Genomic DNA, 23,552 nt, shown 5'->3' on the forward strand with positions numbered 1-23,552 from the left:
TCTGTTCCTTTTACTCTCGAGCAGGCTCTGATATATTTAGCTATAGATCCACCCTGTCCCTTTAATGGTCCCAGTATGCGTTTGCATTCAGTATTTGCATTTTCAAATGCTAAAGTTTGTAACAATATCTCTGAAATTTTATCCCTCCCTACAGCTCGTTTCACAGCTACCCTCAGTCTTGTTAGAAAATCAGTATATGGCTCATTGGGGCCTTGCATTGTTTTAACAAAGGAGGGCTGGGCGTGGCTAGTAGGCACCACATGACGCCATGCTCGTAAAAAGACCTGGCGGACTTGTAAGTCCTAATCAGAGTACTGAGCCTGTTCTCTTAAAGCGCAGTGATGGCCCTCTCCCATTAACTTATCTTCAAGAGGATCAGGGGGATTTTGTCTTTCATTAATCTGAGCCTGCTTTTTAGCTTTTTTTTCCCACCAGCTACGAAGTTGTGACCATTGAGAACCCTCCAAGACAGCTTGGGCAATAGATTCCCAATCTAACGGAATGATTAATTTGCCTTTTTCCAATGATTTCAGCATAGCCAAAACAAAGGGAGATTGAGGACTGTATTGCGCTACTGCAGCTTTAAGATCTTAAAAAATTTATATTTCAAAGGAGTGTATTGAATATTTATCACGTTGTCATCTTGCTGTCTCTGGATGGGAAATAATTGTGGAGGATCGATAAAACCACTAGGGAGAGCAGGCAAGTCATCATCATGAAGCATAGACAAAGGAAAGGAGAACCAACAATGTTCCCTGCCCACATCGGCCGATCAACCTCAGTGGGGAAAAGAGAAGCATAAGGAGGAGCAGAAGGCGCAGATTTCTTCTCCTCCCTATGGGATTTTTACCATTCCTGGAATAGATGGGTCATTTTTTAAATCTCTTTACCCTCCTTTGACGAAACTGAAGAAGCCTCTGAATCTGATTTTGAACTATCAGATGTTTTACCATTTACAGGAGGAGACTCACCTGTATCCTTGCCTTCATGCAACGTAGAAGCCCCACCAACGTTTGGCACATCCTCATAAATTGCCTCTTCCTTCACTGAAGCATTAGATTTAGTCTCATTATCAGTAGATAGCAAAGTCAAAGCCTGTGTTATAGCATTACATAAAGTCCATAACTTTAAAGGGATCATATTACCCTTTTGATGTTATTTTTTCAAATTTTTTTGAATTATTTTCCATTTCTTTAAATTTAACTGTAACTTAGTTTGATATTGAAACCAATGACAATATTTCTCCACCAAGTGAAAGAGCTCACTCAATCGACTAGTCGAGGCCTTAACGCCTATGGAGTGGAGAAGTCCTCTGACTAACTCCATGTACTGTGTCCGTAATGATGATGAGGAATTCCCCATGATTTTCTGAAAGTTCCCCTGCTATGGATTTAAAATCCCCCAAGGGTTACTCACCCTTTCGGTTTCACTCGAGCCCCACGTTGGGTGCCAGATATTGGAGATTGTGAGTGAAATGACACAAAGACAGAACACACGAGATACACAAGAGACAGACACCACTCTGGCCAGAGGAAAAAGAACTGTGCAAGCAAGCTTGCGGTTTACTTTTATATAGCCCCCCTGGGCAGAATTTCAGACTGTATGACTAAGCCTTCTCAGTATAGCACATGTGCATGAATGTTACCATACAGCAAAAGAGAGTGAAATTCCGGCTTACTGCAGTCTGTCCAGAGCCATTTCTCCCTCCTTATCACAGGAAGGGAATGTTCCCTCATTTGCAAGGGACCATTAAACTCAAGGCTGTGTCCAGACTCCTTGGCAGAATGCCTCATTTGGAAGCACGTTCAGCCCGAGCAGAGAGCCCCGTTTGCAGGCACGTCTCCACTTTCCCTATTGTGGCTGTATTAACCCTTCACCTACAATATCTGCAAGGTTAGGGTCTGTTAGATTCTGTTAGTGCGAAAACTACCAGTTAGTTCACCCATGGTAATGAGGTACCAGGGAATTAATTCCTTGTGTGCATGCTCACAAGTGCTACTATACTCCTTCCAGAGCAAGTGTACATATGGAGAATCCTTAGTCTGAGACCAGGCCATGACTCTAGAACATAGGACCTGGCCTGGAAGAGGGCAGTGATGAGGACTGTGCATGCATGCCAGGGAGGAAGGAGGAAGCTACGGATAGTACCCTGGGCAAAATCAGACTAGAAAACCAGGACATTATTAAGTGTCAGGTAAAGCTCAAGCTGGCAGAGAAGCAGGACCAGATCTGAAGGGAACAGAGTAGAAAAAAAAACCTAATTTTGGAATTGAGAGTTCAATGACGTTTTTTGAAGAAAAACTAGGAAGGTAATGAATGGGAAGGGAGTTTTGTAAGGACTCAGTCAGCTTGGTAACAAGAAACTGATTTTAAGCAGTGGAAAAATAACTTTGTATGAAAATTATGACTAGCTTAATTGTATGGAAATTTCCTGGAGGATAGAGATTAGACTACAGATGAGAAAGTTGCCCAATAAAACTAGAATTGGAGTAAAAGTTTTATCTTTCAGGCAATTCTTGATGAATTGTGCATTTTTATTCTAGCAATATTTCTTCTAAAGCAGTGCTTTCCAATCTTTTTCACATGTTGCTCCATCAGATCTTGCTTCAGTCTGTCTTTCTGGCTGTCCCAAGGACTGAGGGGATCAATATCTGTACTGTCCAAAATGTTCTCTTTTTGAGAACCTAAGAGTGTAATTTCTCTCAGGCTTCTGAACCAGAGATTGCTGTACATCTGCTGAGAAATTCATCTATTTTCTTTGGATGGATACTGAATTGATATCTGATTACATTTCTGTCTGACCCTGACTGCTGGGAAACCTAGTCTCAAACCTGTGGCTTATATATATCAAAGTACAAGAGACCTTATGACCTGTACTTTATCTTCTGCTGTTTCCCTTTCTCTTCTAATTTCCATATTCATTTATTTTTAACTCCCTATAGCTGTATGCATGTCTGAACACTGCCACAGAATTCTTTGGGGGATAATTTGTCCATGTGTTGTGAGCAAGCTAGCCAGCTGGACAGATGCATACAAACATACATTTCAGAGTACATTTACTTCTTCAGTAACACTGCAATATCACATTTCAGTTGAGTTGCTTCTGGGAAGATTTTTCTGTTCACATTCTATTGTGGCTACTAAGATGATCCTGGTTCCTGTTTGGGGTACTTGTCCTCTTCCTGACCTTTTGTCTCATGAATCTCTTGCCCTTGGTTTATTTAATCTTTGAGTCTATTGCTCTGTATCTCTTTTATACTTCTCTTTTCTTTAGGGTCTTTGGATGGAGCTGTTTAAAGGATTTGATTTATCTCTTCATAATATGACACTTGAGAGCTTGGAAAACATAGATTATAGAGTTCATTATTGAGAATATTGGTAAAAATTGTACATTGCTGTTGTGTCACTGTAGAAACAGTATGATGTAGTTAATAATTCATGGTATTTGTATTCAAGAAACTTGTCTTTGTCATTCATGTCTTTGGTCTTGGCCAGATCGCTTCTTCCTGACTCAGTTTCCTTTTTTTTCCCCCCAAATTTTTCCTTTGTTTCCTGTGCCATTTACTCTTAGAGGGTTTTAAGAGTACATATGGTATGATCCATGTGACAATACTTTTAAGCATTATAAAATCTTATTTTTCCTCCTACTCTTTTGATTGTGGGGAAATATATTACTTGGAGAAGGCAATGGCAACCCACTCCAGTACGCTTGTCTGGAAAATCCCATGGATGGAGGAGCCTGGTAGGCTTCAGTCCACGGGGTTGCGAAGAGTCGGACACGACTGAGCGCCTTCACTTTTATTTTTCACTTTCATGCATTGGAGAAGGAAATGGCAACCCACTCCCGTGTTCTTGCCTGGAGAATCCCAGGGATGGCAGAGCCTGGTTGGCTGCCGTCTATGGGGTCGCACGACTGACGCTACTTAGCAGTAGCAGCATGATATTATAAGCTGGAATCAAGATTGCTGGGGGAAATATCAATAACCTCAGATATGCAGATGACACCACCTTTATGGCAGAAAGTGAAGAGGAACTAAAAAGTCTCTTGATGAAAGTGAAAGAGGAGAGTGAAAAAGTTGGCTTAAAGCTCAACATTCAGAAAACGAAGATTATGGCATCTGGTACCATCACTTGGGAAATAGATGGGGAAACAGTGTCAGACTTTATTTTTTGGGCCTCCAAAATCACTGCAGATGGTGATTGCAGCCATGAAATTAAAAGACGCTTACTCCTTGGAAGGAAAGTTATGACCAACCTAGATAGCATATTCAAAATCAGAGACATTACTTTGCCAACAAAGGTCCATCTAGTCAAGGCTATGGTTTTTCCAGTAGTCATGTATGGATGTGAGAGTTGGACTGTGAAGAAAGCTGAGCACCGAAGAATTGATGCTTTTGAACTGTGTTGTTGGAGAAGACTCTTGAAAGTCCCTTGGACTGCAAGGAGATCCAACCAGTCCATTCTAAAGGAGATCAGCCCTGGGTGTTCTTTGGAAGAAATGATGCTAAAGCTGAAACTCCAGTACTTTGGCCCCCTGATGCGGAGAGTTGACTTATTGGAAAAGACTCTGATGCTGGGAGGGATAGGGGGCAGGAGGAGAAGGGGATGACAGAGGATGAGATGGCTGGATGGCATCACAGACTTGATGGACAAGAGTTTGGGTGTGAACTCCGGGAGTTGGTAATAGACAGGGAGGCCTGGAGTGCTGTGATTCATGGGGTCGCAAAGAGTTGGACAAGGCTGAGCGACTGAACTGAACTGAGTATTATATCTCATCCCTAGAATCAGACAAGGTAATGGCAACCCACTCCAGTACTCTTGCCTGGGAAATCCCATGGACGCAGGAGCCTGGTGTGCCACGGTCCATGGGGTCGCTAAGAGTAGGACACAACTGAGCGACTTCACTTTCTCTTGTCACTTTCGTGCACTGCAGAAGGAAATGGCAACCCACTCCAGTGTTCTTGCCTGGAGAATCCCAGGGACAGGGGAGCCTGGTGGGCTGCTATCTATTGGGTCACACAGAGTCGGACACGACTGAAGCGACTTAGCAGCAGCAGCAGCAGCAGCAGCATCCCTAGAATATTTTTCTTCGGTAGTAGTTACAAGTATTGTTTAATATTTCCAAAGCTTTGAGGACAAATTACATTTTTCTCTACATAGCCATGTTAAAGAAGCTTTTCTTTGACATTTCTTTCTGACAATAATCTTGCCAGCAGTTGGTTTAAATTATAAAGTCTATCCAGATCATTTTAGAATATTTACTTATTTGTGAACTTTATTATGGAATGAGGAGTAATGAAGGATGTTGTTGTTTAGGTGCTAAGTTTTGTGCAACCCTTTTGTAACATGGACTGTAGTCTGTTAGGCTCCTCTGTCCATGGGATTTCCCAGGCAAGAAAACTGGAGTGGGTTGCCATTTCCTTCTCCAGGGGATCTTTCTGACCCAGAGACTGAACCAAGATCTCCTACATTGCAGGCAGATTCTTTCATGCTGAGCCTCCCAGGAAGCCCTAGTGATGAACGGTAGCATTAATTTCTGGAAACAAATGACTGCCTACAAATTCAGCCTCTTTTTTTTGCCCCAAACTTAAATCTTTTTGTACTGGGGTATAGATGATTAACAATATTGTAGTAGTTTCGGGTGAACAGTGGAGGGACTCAGCCATACATATACATGTGTCCATTCTCTCCCAAACCTTGCAAGCTGGCACAAACGATGAGCAGAGTTCCATGTGCTATATAATAGGTCCTTGTTGGTTATCCATTTTGAATATAGCAGTGTGTACATGACTTTCCCAAACTCCATAACTATCCCTTACCCCAGTAACTCTAAGTGTATTTTCCAAGCCTGTCTCTTTCTGTTTTGTAAGTTCATTTGAGAAATTTGATATTTCTTCTTCTCTGTCTGATTTACTTTACTCTGTATGACACTTTCTATGTCCATCCATGTTGCTGTAAATGGCCTTATTTCATACTTTTTAATGGCTGACTAATATTCTACTGTATATATGTATCACATTTTCTTTATCCATTCCTTTGTCAAGGGAGATTTATATGGCTTCCATGTCTTGGCTGTTGTAAACAGTGATGTAATGAACATTGAGGTGCCTGTATCTTTTTGGATCATGTTTTTCATTGGATATATTCCTAGGAATGGGACTATAGGGTTTTATAATAGGTCTGTTTTTCATTTTTAAAGGAACCTCCATACTGTTCTCCATAGTGACTGTACCAATTTACATTCCCACAAACAGTGAAGGAGTATTCCCATCTCTCAACACATTCTCCAACATTTGTTGTTTGTAGATTTTTTTATTATAGCCATTCTGACTGATTTGAGGTGACATCTCATAGTTTTGATTTACATTTCTCTAATAACATAATGGAAGAAAAGTTATGACCAACCTAGATAGCATATTGAAAAGCAGAGACATTGCTTTGCCAACAAAGGTCTGTCTAGTCAAGGCTATGGTTTTTCCAGTGATTATGTATGGATGTGAGAGTTGGATTGTGAAGAAAGCTGAGCACCAAAGAATTGATGCTTTTGAACTGTGGTGTTGGAGAAGACTCTTGAGAGTCCCTTGGACTGCAAGGAGATCCAACCAGTCCATTCTGAAGGAGATCAGCCCTGGGATTTCTTTGGAAGGAATGATGCTAAAGCTGAAACTCTAGTACTCTGGCCACCTTATGCAAAGAGTTGACTCATTGGAAAAGACTGTGATGCTGGGAGGGATTGGGGGCAGGAGGAGAAAGGGATGACAGAGGATGAGATGGCTGGATGGCATCACCGACTCGATGGACAAGAGTTTGGGTGAACTCCAGGAGTTGGTGATGGACAGGGAGGCCTGGCGTGCTGTGATTCATGGAGTCGCAAAGAGTTGGACATGACTGAGTGACTGAACTGAACTGAACTGAATAACATCATGGCAAAAGTGGGGGAAACAATGGAAACAGTGACAGACTATTTTCCTGGGCTCCAGAATCAGTGGACATTGACTGCAGCCATGAAATTAAGAGATGCTTCTTCCTTGGAAAAAAAGCAATGACAAACCTAGCCAGCGTGTTAAAAAGCAGAGACATGACTTTGCCTGCAAATGTCTGTATTCATTGCTGTGTTTTTTCTAGTAGTCATGTATGAATGTGAGAGCTGTAAAAAAGGCTGGAGTGCTGAAAAACTGATGCCTTCAAACTGTGGTGCTGGAAAGGACTCTTGAGAGTCCCTTGGACTGCAAGATCAGACCAGTAAATCCTGAAGGAAATCAACCCTGGCTATTCATTGAAATGATTGATGCTGAAGCTGAAGCTCCAATACTTTGGCCCCCTGATTCGAAGAAGTGACTCATTGGAAGAGAATGTGATACTGGGGAAGCTTGAAGGCAGGAGGAGAGGGGGACGACAAAGGATGAGATGGTTGGATGACATCACTGACTCAATGAACATGAGTTTGAGGAAACTCTGGGAGATGGCGAAGGACAGGGAGGCCTGGCATGCTGCAGTCCATGGGGTCTCAGAGAGTCAGACACGATTAAGTGAACAGCGATAACTAGTGATGTTGAACATCTTTTCATGTGCCTACTTTTGCTCTCTTTGGAGGACAGGTCTTCTGCCCAGTTTTTGAGTGGCCTGTTTGTTTTGATGCTACTAAGCATCGTAAGCTGTTTGTAAATTTTGGAGACTAATCTTTTATCAGTCACATCATTTGCACATATTTTCTCCCAATCTGTGGGTTGTCTTTTCATTTTATTGTTTCATTTGGTGTGCAAAAACTTTTGAAAGTTCCCATTTGTTTAGTTTTGTTTTTATTTCCATTATTCTTGGATCGAAAAAGATGTTGTGATTTATGTCAGAGGGTGTTCTGCCCATTTTCCTCTAGGAGCTTTATAGTGTCCAGTCTCACATTTAGGTCTTAATCCATTTTGAGCTCACAAAATCAACTTACAATCATTGTTTCTCAGGAAGGGATATATTTTTCCGTAAAAAAAGAGGCCAACTTCCTGTAGCTGAACTTCAGGAAATTTTATATCATTAAGTGAAAATGTGTCAGGAAAATATAAATCTAGAAAAGGAAGAAGATTCAGAATGCCTTTTATGTATCCATTCATCTTAACAGAAGATCATGGGAGATTTAGGAGACTCCTCTACAGGTACTCATATCTTTCCAGAACAAGGGAAGGAAAAACAGACATTTGTTTTTATTACAAGCCAGGCACCATTCTAAATGATTTCCATATGCTAACCCTTGTTAACAAGAGATGTAGTATAGCATAGTGAAAACCAAACTTCTAGGGCTGTTTCCCAATTCTGTTAGGTCCTGACTGTGAAACTTTGTGCATCTGAGTCCTGATCTGTAAAACAGATAATACTAGTTCATCTTTATTGGTGGGATGAGGATGGAATGATTTAATACATGTAAAACCCTTAGGAAAGTGCCTGGCTCCTATTAAATACCATGTGTGTGTTACCAGTTCTCATTACAAACAACGTTGTTGTTCAGACTGTCAGGTTACTCTTGGAGGATGGAATGACAGTGAAATTTCTGATAATCAGCAAAATGAAAACTAGGGTAAACTCATATTTGATTTTCATAAGCATTGCTATGTATTGAAGTGTTTATACTTTTTAAACTTGGCATAATAAAGTCTGTAAATGTGAAAAAAAATGTAAGCCTACCAACCAATCAACAAAATAAGTATTACTGGCACATACTTTGATTTTTTAAAAAATTAAATGTTATCTTGAAGTTTTCATTTGTAATTAAAGTAACAATTTTTAAGGCTCTTATAGCAATTCTATTGAAAATTTTTATTAGAATCATTTCCATTGATATTTTAATGCTGATATATATTGATACTTTCTGAACTGCTCTGCTCTTATGATTATTATATAGTTTATATTTGCTTAAAATTAGGCTGCCATTTCTGAGAATATGATTTATTTTAAAATTTAAATACATAAGAAAGAGAGTGAGCTATAACTTTCATTGATTAAAACATTAAAATCTATTTTTTACTTATATTTAATTTTAGTATGCTTTTTATTTTTGAAAGTTGCTCAATCCTGTCCAACTCTTGGTGACCCCATGGACTGTACAGTCCATATATTTCTCCAGGCCAGAATACTGAAGTGGGTAGCCTTTCCCTTCTCCAGGGGAATCTTCCCAACCCAGGGATTGAAACTAGGCCTCCCACATTGCAGGTGGATTCTTCACCAGCTGAGCCACCAGGGAGGCCCAAGAATATTGGAATGGGTATCCTGTCCCTTCTCCAGTGGATCTTCCTGAACCAGGAATGGAACCGGGGTCTCCTGCACTACAGGTGGATTCTTTACCAGCTGACCTACCAGGGAAGTGCTTTGTTTAATCCAAATAAAAAGTCATTGTGAAGGAGACAGAAATAATGGAAAATTCAGTGCGGTTTGAGATTTGTTTGAAAAATTTATTGTCATAGTTTTCCTGTCCATCATTTTTATCTCTTTCTAATTTATGATACTCTGATATGATGTACATTTTTAGAAGTCTTTTTAGAATAGAGTTGGAAATTATTAGACAGTGGCTCAGCTGGTAAAGAATCCGCCTGCAATGCAGGAGACCTGGGTTCAATCCCTGGGTTGGGAGGATCCCCTGGAGAAGGGAAAGGCTACCCACTCCAGTATTCTTGCCTGGCGAATTCCATGGACTGTGCAGTCCATGGGGGTCACAAAGAGTTGGGCAAGACTGAACTACTTTCATTTTCACATAGACTAAAAACTTTTCATGAGTTTGGATTGTGTCAAATAGTAATTTAAGATAACAATTAAAATTTTTTTTTTAAACTTGTATAATTGTGAGCTGTATGAAGAAGAGAAATTTAAAAAATGATTTACATATATTTACTAACTTGGTAAGATATTTGAATCTAATAACTATTTTAAGGTTATATCAGTTTTTAAATGTACTAATTTTATTCCATATATTTTGAGATTCAAACTTGACGGTATATTTAGAGGTCACTATAACTGAAGCATCTGAAGATGATTATGAATATGAAGAGGTAATTTGTTCATTTTATGTATTTTTTTCTGTAAATTCATTACTGTAATTCCTGTGAAATATTCATTTTATTTTTCATTAAACTTTTTTTTTTCTTCAGTGATACCACATTTTCAGCTGAATGTGGCTAATCACATAGTTAAGAATGAGATCTGAAAATTGTATTTAAAAATTTAGATAGGTTAATATATCTGGCTCTTTTGATTTCCCTGTTAATTGTTTTCAGAGTCAGCCTTTCATCACCTTCCTTATGGATACATACTAAAGTCTGTCATCTCTGTCTAACAGGTGTTCCTTGTCATCTACTCTGCTCTTGGCAGTGTTTCCCAGATTCCTACTTCCTTCCCAGAGCATAGATCCCATGCTTCCTTGCAACTTAGCTATACTTCCATCTAATAGTTACTGTCTCAGACCTTTCCTTTAATTCATTGTTCCAATGGAACCTATCATTACATCTGAGACTATGAGGACAGTGTTACTCTAAGATGACAGAAGCTGTACAGGAAACTGTGGAAGCAAGCCTGGAAGTTGTGGCCTGGGCAAGCAGGAGGCATTTTACTACTGGAAAAGTGGAGATAATATTAATACATACCACATGAAATGTATTAATAAATGTAACAGGCTTAAAGCTGTGATCAACACATAAGCATGCAATAAATGTTCACTTTCATTAATGTCATAGAGTCAATTGCATTCTTGCAAGAGCTTAACTTTCAGACTTTTTCTTTTTAATATTAGACTTAATTTACTAGAGATTTGCAGTTGCTAGTAGTTGTGGCTACAGTCCATGGGATCACAGAGTCAGACATGGCTTAGTGACTAAACAACAAATGGAAAGTAATGGTGGAGAAAATCTTCAATGAGGAGAGATTGGTAGCATTTAGAAGGCCTAGCTTTCTATTTTAGCAGATTTTTCTTTTTTTCAGTAGAGTTGTTAGACTATATTTGCCAGTACAGATAAAAGAAATTGCTCATAGCTAATATCAAGTTATTAGAAGTAACACTGAGTGATGTTTATAAGGAAATCAGAGGGCTGCCTACTTGTTAGTTGTTAATTTTTCATGGGTCTTCAGAATGACATAGTGTCTTACATGAAGTGTATTTCTTTGATCATTTGTTGTGTGAGGAAAATTTATTATCTAAAATGAAATAAGCTATTTTATATTCCTCTAACTCTTTCTATCCTTATCTTTCTCTGTGATTTAGATACCAGATGACAATTATAGCATTCCAGAAGGTGAAGAAGATCTGGCAAAAGCAGTTCAGATGGTCCAAGAACAGGCTACAGATACCCAGATTTTGGTGAGAATTTTGAACAAAACCAAAGCTTACTGTTTTAACAGTGATCTTGCCTATGTGAAGTTTTGAAAGTCATTTAGGCTATAAGTTCTTCACTACTAGATGCAGCTCTATCACCTAATGTCCTTTTCATTTTAATTTCTTTATCATCAAACTTTTACTTTTAGTACATCGTGGTATTTACTCTGCCTTCATAATCATTTTCCACATGGTGGTCACTTTTACATGACTTTGCAACAAATGACACTTTCTTTCAGAACTGTCTTTAAGCTCAATGAGGTTTAACTAAGGATTTTCAACACTTGCACAAAATTTGTTACTGTATACATGTACTGCAGTCTACTTTGTAAGTATCTGTGTCTTTTGTTTTTTTTATGGAAGTATTTAGATCACAGGGAATGCTTGATATATTATTATTATTTTTTCTTATGAGGCCTATGAACTCATTTCACTAGAGAATATGGTGGATGCTTTCTAATTATAATACCACCAATTAACAGTACATAGAATGACGGCTTCACTGTAAAATTGAAAATTCATTTAAAATTGATAGCAATTTAATTATGATAGAAAAAATTTGTAAAATGCTACTAATACTAATTAATACTAAAGTCATGTTAGTGCTAATTAAGAAGATGGCTTTTCCTGAAAAATGAAACCTTTGTGTGAAATGTGAAGGCAATTATTATACTCTTATTTAGGTGCTGATTTGGCTTCCTTAGTGCAAAATCATATGGGATAGACTTCACTGCATATTCTGCCCTGTATCAGTCCTTCTGTATTTTGTAGATTTCCTGAGTTGAGAAACCCAGTAACTCCTTTCCAACGTATCTGTCCATTCAAAGTTGAAAAATGCTAAAGAGCAGAATTTCTTGAACCCAGGATTGATTATATTCTAAGTGGAGGGCTTTAGCTCACAGTAAACTCTGTTCTCTAATGTATCCTATGGATATAGTTCCTTCTCTTGCAGCTGCTGCTTAGTCACTTCAGTCGTGTCCAACCCTGCGACCCTATGGACTATAGCCTGCCAGGCTTCTCTATCCATGGGATTCTCCAGGCAAGAATACTGGAGTGGGTTGCTATTTCCTCCTACAGGGGATCTTCTTGACACAGGGATCCAACCAGAGCCTACTGCATTGCAGGCAGAGTCTTTACTGCTGAGATACCAGGGAAGCCCCATAGTTCCTTCTAGGTAGACATAAGTGAAGTCTGCTCAGTTTAGTTCAGTTCAATCACTCAGTCGTGTCCAATTCTTTGTGACCCCATGAACCGCAGCACGCCAGGCCTTCCTGTCCATCACCATCTCCCGGAGTTCACTCAGACTCACGTCCATCGAGTTCGTGATGCCATCCAGCCATCTCATCCTCGGTCGTCCCCTTCTCCTCCTGCCCCCAATCCCTCCCAGCATCATAGTCTTTTCCAATGAGTCAACTCTTCGCATGAGGTGGCCAAAGTACTGGAGTTTCAGCTTTAGCATCATTCCTTCCAAAGATATACCAGGGTTGATCTCCTTCAGAATAGACTGGTTGGATCTCCTTGCAGTCCAAGGGACTCTCAAGAGTCTTCTCCAACACCACAGTTCAAAAGCATCAATTCTTCGGTGCTCAGCCTTCTTCACAGTCCAACTCTCACATCCATACATGACCACAGGAAAAACCATAGCCTTGACTAGACGGACCTTAGTCGGCAAAGTAATATCTCTGCTTTTGAATATGCTATCTAGGTTGGTCATAACTTTTCTTCCAAGGGGTAAGCATCTTTTAATTTCATGGCTGCAATCACCATCTGCAGTGATTTTGGAGTCCCCCAAAATAAAGTCTGAAACTGTTTCCACTGTTTCCTCATCTATTTCCCATGAAGTGATGGGACCAGATGCCATGATCTTCATTTTCTGAATGTTGAGCTTTAAGTCAACTTTTTCACTCTCCTCTTTCACTTTCATCAAGAGGCTTTTTAGTTCCTCTTCAGTTTCTGCCATAAGGGTGGTGTCATCTGCATATCTGAGGTTATTGATAATTCTCCCGGCAATCTTGATTCCAGCTTGTGTTTCTTCCAGCCCAGTGTTTCTCATGATGTACTCTGCATAGAAGTTAAATAAGCAGGGTGACTATATACAGCCTTGACGTACTCCTTTTCCTATTTGGAATCAGTCTGTTGTTCCATGTCCAGTTCTAACTGCTGCTTCCTGACCTGCATACAGATTTCTCAAGAGGTAGGTTAGGTGGTCTGGTATTCCCATCTCTTTCAGAATTCTCCACACTTTATTGTGATCCACACAGTCAAAGGCTTTGGCATAGTCAATAAAGCAGAAATAAATGTTTTTCTGAAACTCTGTTGCTTTTTCCATGATCCAGCGGATGTTGGCAATTTGATCTCTGGTTCCTCTGCCTTTTCTAAAACCAGAGTGAACATCAGGAAGTTCACGGTTCACGTATTGCTGAAGCCTGGCTTGGAGAATTTTGAGCATTACTTTACTAACATGTGAGATGAGTGCAATTGTGTGGTAGTTTGAGCATTCTTTGGCATTGCCCTTCTTTGGAATTGGAATGAAGACTTTTCCAATCCTGTGGCCACTGCTGAGTTTTCCAAATTTGCTGGCATGTTGAATGCAGCACTTTTACAGCATCATCTTTCAGGATTTGAAACAGCTCAATCGGAATTCCATCACCTCCACTAGCTTTGTTCGTAGTGATGATTTCGAAGGCCCACTTGACTTCAGATTCCAAGATGTCTGGCTCTAGATTAGTGATCACATCATCATGATTATTTGGGTCATGGAGATCTTTTTTGTACAGTTCTTCCGTTTATTCTTGCCACCTCTTCTTAATATCTTCTGCTTCTGTTAGGTCCAGACCATTTCTGTCCTTTATCAAGCCCATCTTTGCATGAAATGTTCCCTTGGTATCTCTAATTTTCTTGAAGAGATCTCTAGTCTTTCCCATTCTGTTGTTTGCCTCTATTTCTTTGCATTGATCGCTCCAGAAGGCTTTGTTATCTCTTCTTGCTATTCTTTGGAACTCTGCATTCAGATGCTTATATCTTTCCTTTTCTCCTTTGCTTTTTGCCTCTCTTCTTTTCACAGCTATTTGTAAGGCCTCCCCAGACAGCCATTTTGCTTTTTTGCATTTTTTTTCCATGGGGATGGTCTTGATCCCTGTCTCCTGTACAATGTCATGAACCTCAGTCCATAGTTCATCAGGCACTCTATCTATCAGATCGAGTCCCTTAAATCTATTTCTCACTTCCACTGTATAATCATAAGGGATTTGATTTTGGCCATACCTGAATGGTCTAGCGGTTTTCCCTATTTTCTTCAATTTCAGTCTGAATTTGGTAATAAGGAGTTCATGATCTGAGCCACAGTCAGCTCCTGGTCTTGTTTTTATTGATTGTATAGAGCTTCTCCATCTTTGGCTGCAAAGAATATAATCAGTCTGATTTCGGTGTTGACCATCTGGTGATGTCCATGTGTAGAGTCTTCTCTTGTGTTGTTGGAAGAGGGTGTTTGTCTGTTGGACATCTCTATGCAGTAATTTATAGGTAAATTTAAAAATTTTGAATGATGAGCAGTGGATAAACATATCAGTTGTATGATATGTATTGCTCATCATCTTCCTTCTTACATCATTAAGTTAGTGAGTGAAAATCAGTAATGTCAGTCTCTTTGTAACCCCATGACTATACACTCCATGGAATTCTCTAGGCCAGAATACTGGAGTGGGTAGCCTTTCCCTTCTCAAGGGGATCTTCCCTATCCAGGGATTGAACCCAGGTCTCCCACATTACAGGCAGATTCTTTAGCAGCTTAGCCACAGGGGAAGGCTGAGAATATTGGAGCGGGTAACCTATCCCTTCTTCAGCAGATCTTCCTGGGCTAGGAATTGAACAGGCGTCTCCTGCATTGCCGGCAGATTCTTTATCAACTGAGCTATCAGGGAAGCCTCATCATTAAGTTGAGGAGCATTAAAAAAATACTTTATGTACTACTCTTGGCAGCATGCTGCTGCCGCTGCTGCTAAGTCGCCTCAGTTGTGTCTGACTCTGTGCAACCCCATAGACAGCAGCCCACTAGGCTCCCCTATCCCTGGGATTCTCCAGTCAAGAACACTGGAGTGGGTTGCCATTTCCCTCTCCAATGCATGAAAGTGAAAAGTGAAAGTGAAGTCGCTCAGTGGAGTCCGACTTCGCGACCCCAAGGACTGGAGCCTACTAGGCTCCTCCATCCATGGGATTTTCCAGGCAAGAGTGATGGAGTGGGTTGCCATTGCCTTCTCCACTTGGTAGCATAGATACATCTAACACAATGATTGACACATAGTAGGCACTAAATGTATAGCAGTTAAATAATTGAATGAATAAATGAGTCATTGAATGAAAAAATTGTGACTCAAAATATAATTGTATCTGTTATCATGCTAGAAGTTGTTTATAAATCCAAAGATAAATCCAAGAAGGGCAATTGGGAAATAAATTCGATGTAGTAGCTCATATCTTCTGAACTAAATATCAGTAATTCTCTTATCAATTTCTCAAAAGCTAACTCAAACTCCTAACTTTGCAGGAGTTAACTTTCTAGATTTATGACATATTTTATAGTTGATTGACTGTCTTTTTAGTTTTTATCTGTTTTTTTTTTTGAGCTCTTTAGAGAAATATTACTATGTAGAAAATTCACAAAAGTTTCCTTTAGGCATTTAAAATTGATTATGGATTTATATTGTGATAAGTACTGCAGCTTTATATTTATAATTTGGTTTTTGTTTTTATAGTGTTTTGTCTTCAAAAACTAACTTTGAGTTGTGCCATGGGCTTTCTGTTTTAAGAATATTTATTGTTTATGAAACCAGCTTCCTTTTGTTATGATATTATTACATCTGTTTATGATCAGCATATATTTTCCTCTATGTTAGAGGACAGTAGTAGTCCCAATTCAATGAGGACTTTTAGAATTTTTATTAAAGTTTGAAAACAAAACAACATTACTACTAGGGTATTGAATATATTTGAAATAATTAAAATTTTGAAATTTGGAAGTAATGTAAATAGCTTTATTTGTTAAAAATTAACAAGGATTATTTATTTATTGAAGAGTTGACATTTAAATCAATTGTTGTAATTTTCTTTAAATCTTGGTAATACATATTATATATATATATAAAATATATATATCTATTTGAGAATTGATACGTTTTATTTCGTAAACTTTGAACTTTCTGTTCTATACAGTATCAGTTTCCTTGATAGGTGCAATGATTCTAAACTCTGAAAATATCTGTTCAGTTCAGTTCAGTTGCTCAGTCGTGTCCGACTCTTTGCGATCCCATGAATTGCAGCATGCCAGGCCTCCCTGTCCATGACCAACTCCCGGAGGTCACTCAGACTCACTTCCATTGAGTCCGTGATGACATGCAGCCATCTCATCCTCTGTCATCTCCTTCTCCTCCTGCCCTCAATCCCTCCCAGCATCAGAGTCTTTTCCATTGAGCCAACTCTTCGCATGAGGTGGCCAAAGTACTGGAGTTTCAGCTTTAGCATCAGTCCTTCCAATGAACACCCAGGGCTGATCTCCTTTAGAATGGACTGGTTGGATCTCCTTGCAGTCCAAGGGACTCTCAAGAGTCTTCTACAAACAACACCACAGCTCAAAAGCATCAATTCTTTGGCGCTCAGCTTTCTTCACAGTCCAACTCTCACATCCATACATGACCACTGAAAAACCATAGCCTTGACTAGACAGACCTTTGTTGGCAAAGTAATTGTGTTTTATTATATTTAGAGTGATTAATGAAAAAAATTCAGAGGATAGGAAATGTTATTAATCTATAATGAATATGTGGTTTGGTTATACTGTCAATTGTTTCTTGAAACTGAAGTCTTTTTTCTAAGTATACATGTAAGAAGAAATAAGAATAGACATGTACATGCACACATATATTCTTTAAAAATATTTGTATGTAATTTTTTGAAAAAAAGTCTACTTACATTCAAGCTGGGTTTTCCCCTCTATAGCATGAGACTTCTTTTGAGCATATTATTGCCATTTGTGGGGGGTAATTATTTAGCAGTTTTAGTTTTTGGTTTTTTGTTTTGCTAATATTGGAGGTGCAGTCTCAAAGGTCCTTTTTTTCACCATAATTCTATAATAACATAATTTTTATAAAATTATAATTTTGATCTTTAAAGATGACATTAGCAAGTTTCCTAAATCACGTAATTGTTAAATTTCCTGACATCAACTCTCTACCTCCTCCTCTAAGAATATGAGACATTTCTTTGAAATAGTGTTTGTGGGAGGTTAATTAACTGAACAAAACTACTATGCTGTTTAACATATTTATCAATAGTTCTCAAAGAATCATTCTAAGATATGTTCCTGTATATTTATTCAGAAATACTCTCAAATATCTAAACACGTGGCCATGGTGGGGTTCTAGTAAACTTTATTTATGAGAAAAGTTAACTCACCTCTGATCTAGTTGATAGACTTATTTATTTCCATTATGAAATAGGAGTACAGGGTGCTCTATTGTGCATAATTTCTTCCGTAGTGTTTCTAAAAATATAGGCACCAAAACCACATTTCTTTTTATAATGATAATAAGTAAAAGAATTAAACAATCCATACTATTTTTTATTTTTTTGACTGTGTTATATACTATTGTTAGGGCAAGCTGATCCCTTTATTGTTTTTTGGACAGTCCAATCACAGTCTTGTCTGCGTTTGTACTTGCTGATGCTATATCTGGAATGTGACTCCACCTCTTCTCTAGATATATGTTCACCTGTCACTTTCTCAATGTAATCATTCTTCATCATGCTACATACATAGCAGACCAGCTCCACACACATATCTGCTCCATACGTGGCTTTCCCTCACTTCAACCCTCTGCTTTTACCCCCAGGCACTTAGCATCATCGGCGATACTGTATATTTTTAATTTAGTTACTCATTTTTCTGTCCGCATTCACTTGATTATTAGTTATAAGGACTGAGTCTTGTCTGTTTTCATCACTGCTTTGTCCCTAGTGATTAAAATAGTTCCTGGACGTAATATTCAACAAAATTGTTTAAAAAGTGAATGAATGAATGAATGTAAGGCCTAGCTGTACAATTAAAGCTTTGATAGTTTTTAAATAAATAATTTCACTTTAAAATTTTAGGAGCAGAAAACAGTCTTTTCTCCAAAGCATACAGTACCTGAAGCAATAGAAGACTTTCTTTGCAATTTCCTGATCAAAATGGGAATGACCAGAACTCTTGATTGCTTTCAATCTGAATGGTAAATAACTAAGTAGATAAATAGTTTTCTGGAAATACTAACATTATTTACTGTATACTTTAAATAATGTAACATTATTTAAAGTATAGATGTATACATGTATACTTTTAATCATCTCAAAAGACTTTGAGTGACACAGCTTATGTAAAATGAAAGGGCTGGATAGAAACTTTTTCCAATACTGCCACTGAAACCGCAGCACAAACACATACACAATCAGGATATCAATTTCAAAAAAGTTTTAAATTAAATATCTTTTCTAAATACTCAAATTTAAGTGATTCTCAAGAATCGAGAAAATGGGACATCTCTTGGAGTTATATAATCCAGGGCTACTTAATGAAATATCTAAAAATATCTTTTACAAATTATGAGTATTATCTCCTACATAAGATACATCCTGTTAACAGTACTGCTTTGCTTGTTTTTCTTAGAATGTAATGCCCTGCTCTTCTCTACTCACACAACTGATTCTTTTTCTATAAATGTCCCTTCATTTATAAGTAAGTGAAATTACATTGTCAGATGATACCTACACAAGTCTTTCTTGTTATAACTGAAAATTTTAATAACTTATTGTTATGAAAATCAGCGGGCATACTGTCTTTATTCCTTCGCTATAGCGATAATGTCATCAGGCATATTTTTGGGCTCCTTAGCATTCTTTAACAAAATATTATTAAATAATTGGATAATAAATGTTTTGTTTTTTTAAAAGTCATTGCATGTTATAGAAAGAAGGAATAATATGATATATAAAATTGTTTATGGTGTTTTGGAGTTCAATCCTATAATAATTTTAAATATAGGCACAATTTGTTAATATCTACTAATCCAACTTTGATTTAATTTTTATATTTTGCTGTTTTTGTTCAAATCTACAGAGACCATTCATATAAAGGTAATCAGTTTCATTATTTTAAATTGCATGTTTAGTGTTAATACATTTAATGAGGAGAGCCATTTTTTACTAATACAGTTTAAAAAAAGAGCAGGTTTGATGGTAGAAAAATAATACTCTTATTAAATCTAGAGATTGTGTGAATAATTTTTATAATAATGTCCCTATGAAATAATTACAAATGTATTAGAGAATATATTTTTGTCAGAATAGATAGATGATTAATTTGCATTACTAATGAAATGATGATTAATGTAGTTCAGTTTCCTATTTTTCTTCTAAAGTTATGGGTTAGGATATGTAGTGCTTACATGTTGTGCCAAAGTGTGAAATGATTCCCTTGGAGAAATCTGGAACCAAGTATACTCTTAATTAGGTGTTTGCTGAAATATTATCCTTTTAAATTTAGCAATTTGAAATTGCTAGATGAAATTTCAGAAAAGTGCAATAATATTAAGGTTTATAGAAACCCTAAGTAAGCATATCATTTATTGTAATATTATGATTTTAAAGTAAGATTTGTATAAATATCTCTTCATTATTTGGGTTTAATAATACTGTGGTTCAAATAATTTTATTCTGATCCCTAGCTGCCAGTTTATAATGAGATTACAAATTGTTTATAATGAGATTATACTATATTGGATAGTTTTATTTCAAATGAAACATGTTTTACTTTGATCAGAAACCTTTGTTTATAGTGCATAGTAAGTGTATAGGAATGTGTGCTTAGTCGCTCAGTCGTGTCTGACTCTTTGTGACCCCATGGACTGTAGCCTGCCAGGCTTTTCTATCCATGGGGATTCTCCAGGCAAGAATACTGGAGTGGATTGCCATGTATTTTTATAATTTCTTATTATAGGGAAGAACACTTGTAGTTTATCATTTCTATACATTCATTTAATCTTACAAAAGGTGATGAAACAATGTTTCCCTCTTGTTGATTTGTAAAACAAATCCACAAAAAGCAAGCAAACAAAACTCCCCAAACCAAAACACCTGGGCAGTAGAATTTGACTTATGTTTTTTCATTCTTCAAACAGTAATTATATTAAGTCCATTAAATCTGGGGCCAGCAAACTAAGACCCTGGGGCCAAATCTAACCTGCCTCCTATTTTGGTAAATAAAATTTTACTGAAACACAGCCATGACCTATCTTTTAGGTATTATCTGTTTGTCTGTGGTTACTTTCACAGACCCTGGGGCCAAATCTAACCTGCCTCCTATTTTGGTAAATAAAATTTTACTGAAACACAGCCATGACCTATCTTTTAGGTATTATCTGTTTGTCTGTGGTTACTTTCACACTGCTACATAAAACAGCGAAGTTAGTCACAACAGACCATATGACCTTGAAAGCTTTTCTTTTCCCCCCAAATTATAAATGTTTATTTTCACCCCAAATTATAAATGTTTATTTTATGGCCCTTTACACACACAAAATTATTATACATATATCTGTATATATATATGTATATATGCATGTGTGTGTGTGTGTATATATATATATATATATATATATATATATATAATGTTCTATGAACCATGAAAAGTCTATACTGTGGGTTTAGTCAGTAATATTTTTATGGCCATTTAGAAGTGCTCTGGGAACAATGATTATTTCCCTGGGGGCAAAATTAGAGTATTACAATGGAGAAAATATGGTAGTATATTTTATTTACCCTGACTGAGCATGTCAAGCATCTCCTTTCCTCCTCTGGATTGTTCTGCTGGCTGTTAACAAGGTCAGGGCTAACTCACCCAAAATGTACATTCTTGCCTCTACCTTCTCCTCTTATTACCTCCAACTCACTCCAACTCTTTTTCCCTTTACAGCCAAATGTTTTTTGTAAAACAGGGACTTCATTTTCTTTCTTTATTCTTTTACATGCTTGTTTCTCACCAGTTTAGCTTCTGTGTCTACCACTGCACTGAAGTTTGGCTGATAATAAAAATGCCATCAAAGGTAATAGTGCAATTATTAATAATATTTAAACTCCAATACTTTGGCTACCTGATACAAAGGACTGACTCATTGGGCAAGACCCTGATGGTAGGAAAGATTGAAGGCAGGAGGAGAAGTGGACGACAGAGGATGAAATGATTGGATGGGTATCACCAACTCGATGGACATGAGTTTGAGTAAGCTCAGGGAGTTGGTTTTGGTCAGGAAATCCTGGTGTGCTGCAGTCCATGGGGTCGCAAAGAGTCAGAAATGACTGAGCCACTGAACTGAACTGATTTTAAATTTCTCTTAAATTGTAAAAGAAATGATAAGTTAGTAGTCTGTTTCTAAAATTTTCACAAGGTAAATATTGCTGCTTTTAGTCAATAAAATTTGGGGTAATATGTAATCACTCAAATGTGGGTAGTGCAGTTACAACTTTTACCACGTATTAATTTATTTACATAGTATTTAATTTAAAGGACTTTTAAACTGTCACTTTTTTCTTATTGAAATAATTTCTTTAGAGTTTTTTTTCTGCATTAAATAAAGTCAGTGGCTGAAAGCCAATTAAAAAAATTATTTATTTATTTTTATTGGAGGCTAATTACTTTACAATATTGTAGTAGTTTTTGCCATACATTGACGTGAATCAGCCATGGGTGTACATACGTCCCCCATCCTGAACCTCCTTCCCACCTCCCTCCCCATCCCATCCCTCAGCCAATTTTATGGTCAGAAAATCTTTATGGTTCAACACTTTAGTCAGTCCTTATGTCTTCTCTTCTGAGATAAGTATAAACCACAGTCCAAATATGGATAGAAAAGTGATTTTATGATTAAATATGTGTTGTTTTGTAAGTTTTGGCAAATAGTGAACTATAGTCCACCAGGCTTCTCTGTCCATGGAGTTCTCCTGGCAAGAATACTGGAGTGGGTAGCCATTCCCTTCTCCAGGGGATCTTCCAGACCTGGCGATTAAATCCAGGTCTCCTCTGTTGAAGGCAGATTCTTTACCATTTGAGCCACCAAGGAAGCCCAAATATCGCTTGATCTTGATTCAGTTGTCTTGAAGTTTTGTATATTCAGCAGGATTCTCTTGCTCTTTTTTGGTATCAGATAAGATATATAACACATAACACAAAACATATGACTACTAATGTGTAATATATTAATAAAGCTAAGATATATAATATGAAAATGCTGAAAATTTAATATTTTAAACTTATATTTAGCTCATCTATAGCAAGGTTGACTTCCCTGGTGGCTCAGACGGGAAAGCGTCTGTCTACAGTGCAGGAGACCCGGGTTCGATCCCTGGGTCGGGAAGATCCCCTGGAGAAGGAAATGGCAATCCACTCCAGTATTCTTGCCTGGAAAATCCCATGGACAGAGGAGCCTGGTTGGCTACAGTCCATGGGCACGCCAAGAGACGGACACGACTGAGCGACTTCACTTCACTTAATAGCAAGGTTTATAGGGAATTTTGGTTAATAACTGTATTACTTGCAATGTTTTTTCTATGCTCTATTTTTTTCTTTATTAATTGCTACATATAATGATTAAAACAAATTATTAACCGATTTATAAATAATTTTCTGATGCATCTTCATATTTCACTGAGAAAATAGATGTTCCACAGGTCTTGTTTCCTTTCTACCAACCCACTGCCTCTGATCTCAGCATTCTCCATCTCTTGTTGCATGGCTGAGCCATAGACACTGTCATCTGAGGCCGACTCTCCTCTACTAGATGCTCTCGCCTACTCACTACATGACTCCTGCAGTTGTCCCCTCTCTCCCCTGCACTGTGAAAGATTTCCCTCTCTGCTGAATCACTGCCATGAGCATAAGATGTACAATAATATGTCATGTATTAAAAACATAGGAGAAGACAGAACACTCTGGACTCCACTTTCTCTTCAGGGTCATCCTGATTTCCTAGGTTCTGCTTTTATGGTCTATCTTCTTGAAAGAGTTTGTTGCCACTTCTTCATTTCCGGCTTTCTCATTCCTACTCTAGTTCCACTCTCATCTCCATGACTTTGTGTATGTGTGTGTGTGTGTGTGTGTGTGTGTGCGCGCGCGTGCATCTTAGTC

The 23,552-nt window shown here is 37.8% G+C and overlaps 1 protein-coding gene across 1 annotated transcript in view; it reads left to right on the top strand.

The window, feature by feature from the left end:
- Positions 1-23,552, top strand: part of SPAG16 (sperm associated antigen 16) — a 1,101,103-nt gene that overhangs the window by 19,922 nt on the left and 1,057,629 nt on the right. Inside the window, exons 2-4 of the mRNA XM_052636122.1 lie at positions 9,982-10,028; positions 11,234-11,329; positions 18,488-18,606. Of these exons, the coding sequence (XP_052492082.1) occupies positions 9,982-10,028; positions 11,234-11,329; positions 18,488-18,606 (262 nt within the window). The remainder of the gene's footprint in view (positions 1-9,981; positions 10,029-11,233; positions 11,330-18,487; positions 18,607-23,552) is intronic.

This window comes from Budorcas taxicolor, chromosome 2 (assembly GCF_023091745.1).
Source record: "Budorcas taxicolor isolate Tak-1 chromosome 2, Takin1.1, whole genome shotgun sequence".
NCBI classification, from domain to species: Eukaryota; Metazoa; Chordata; class Mammalia; order Artiodactyla; family Bovidae; genus Budorcas; species Budorcas taxicolor.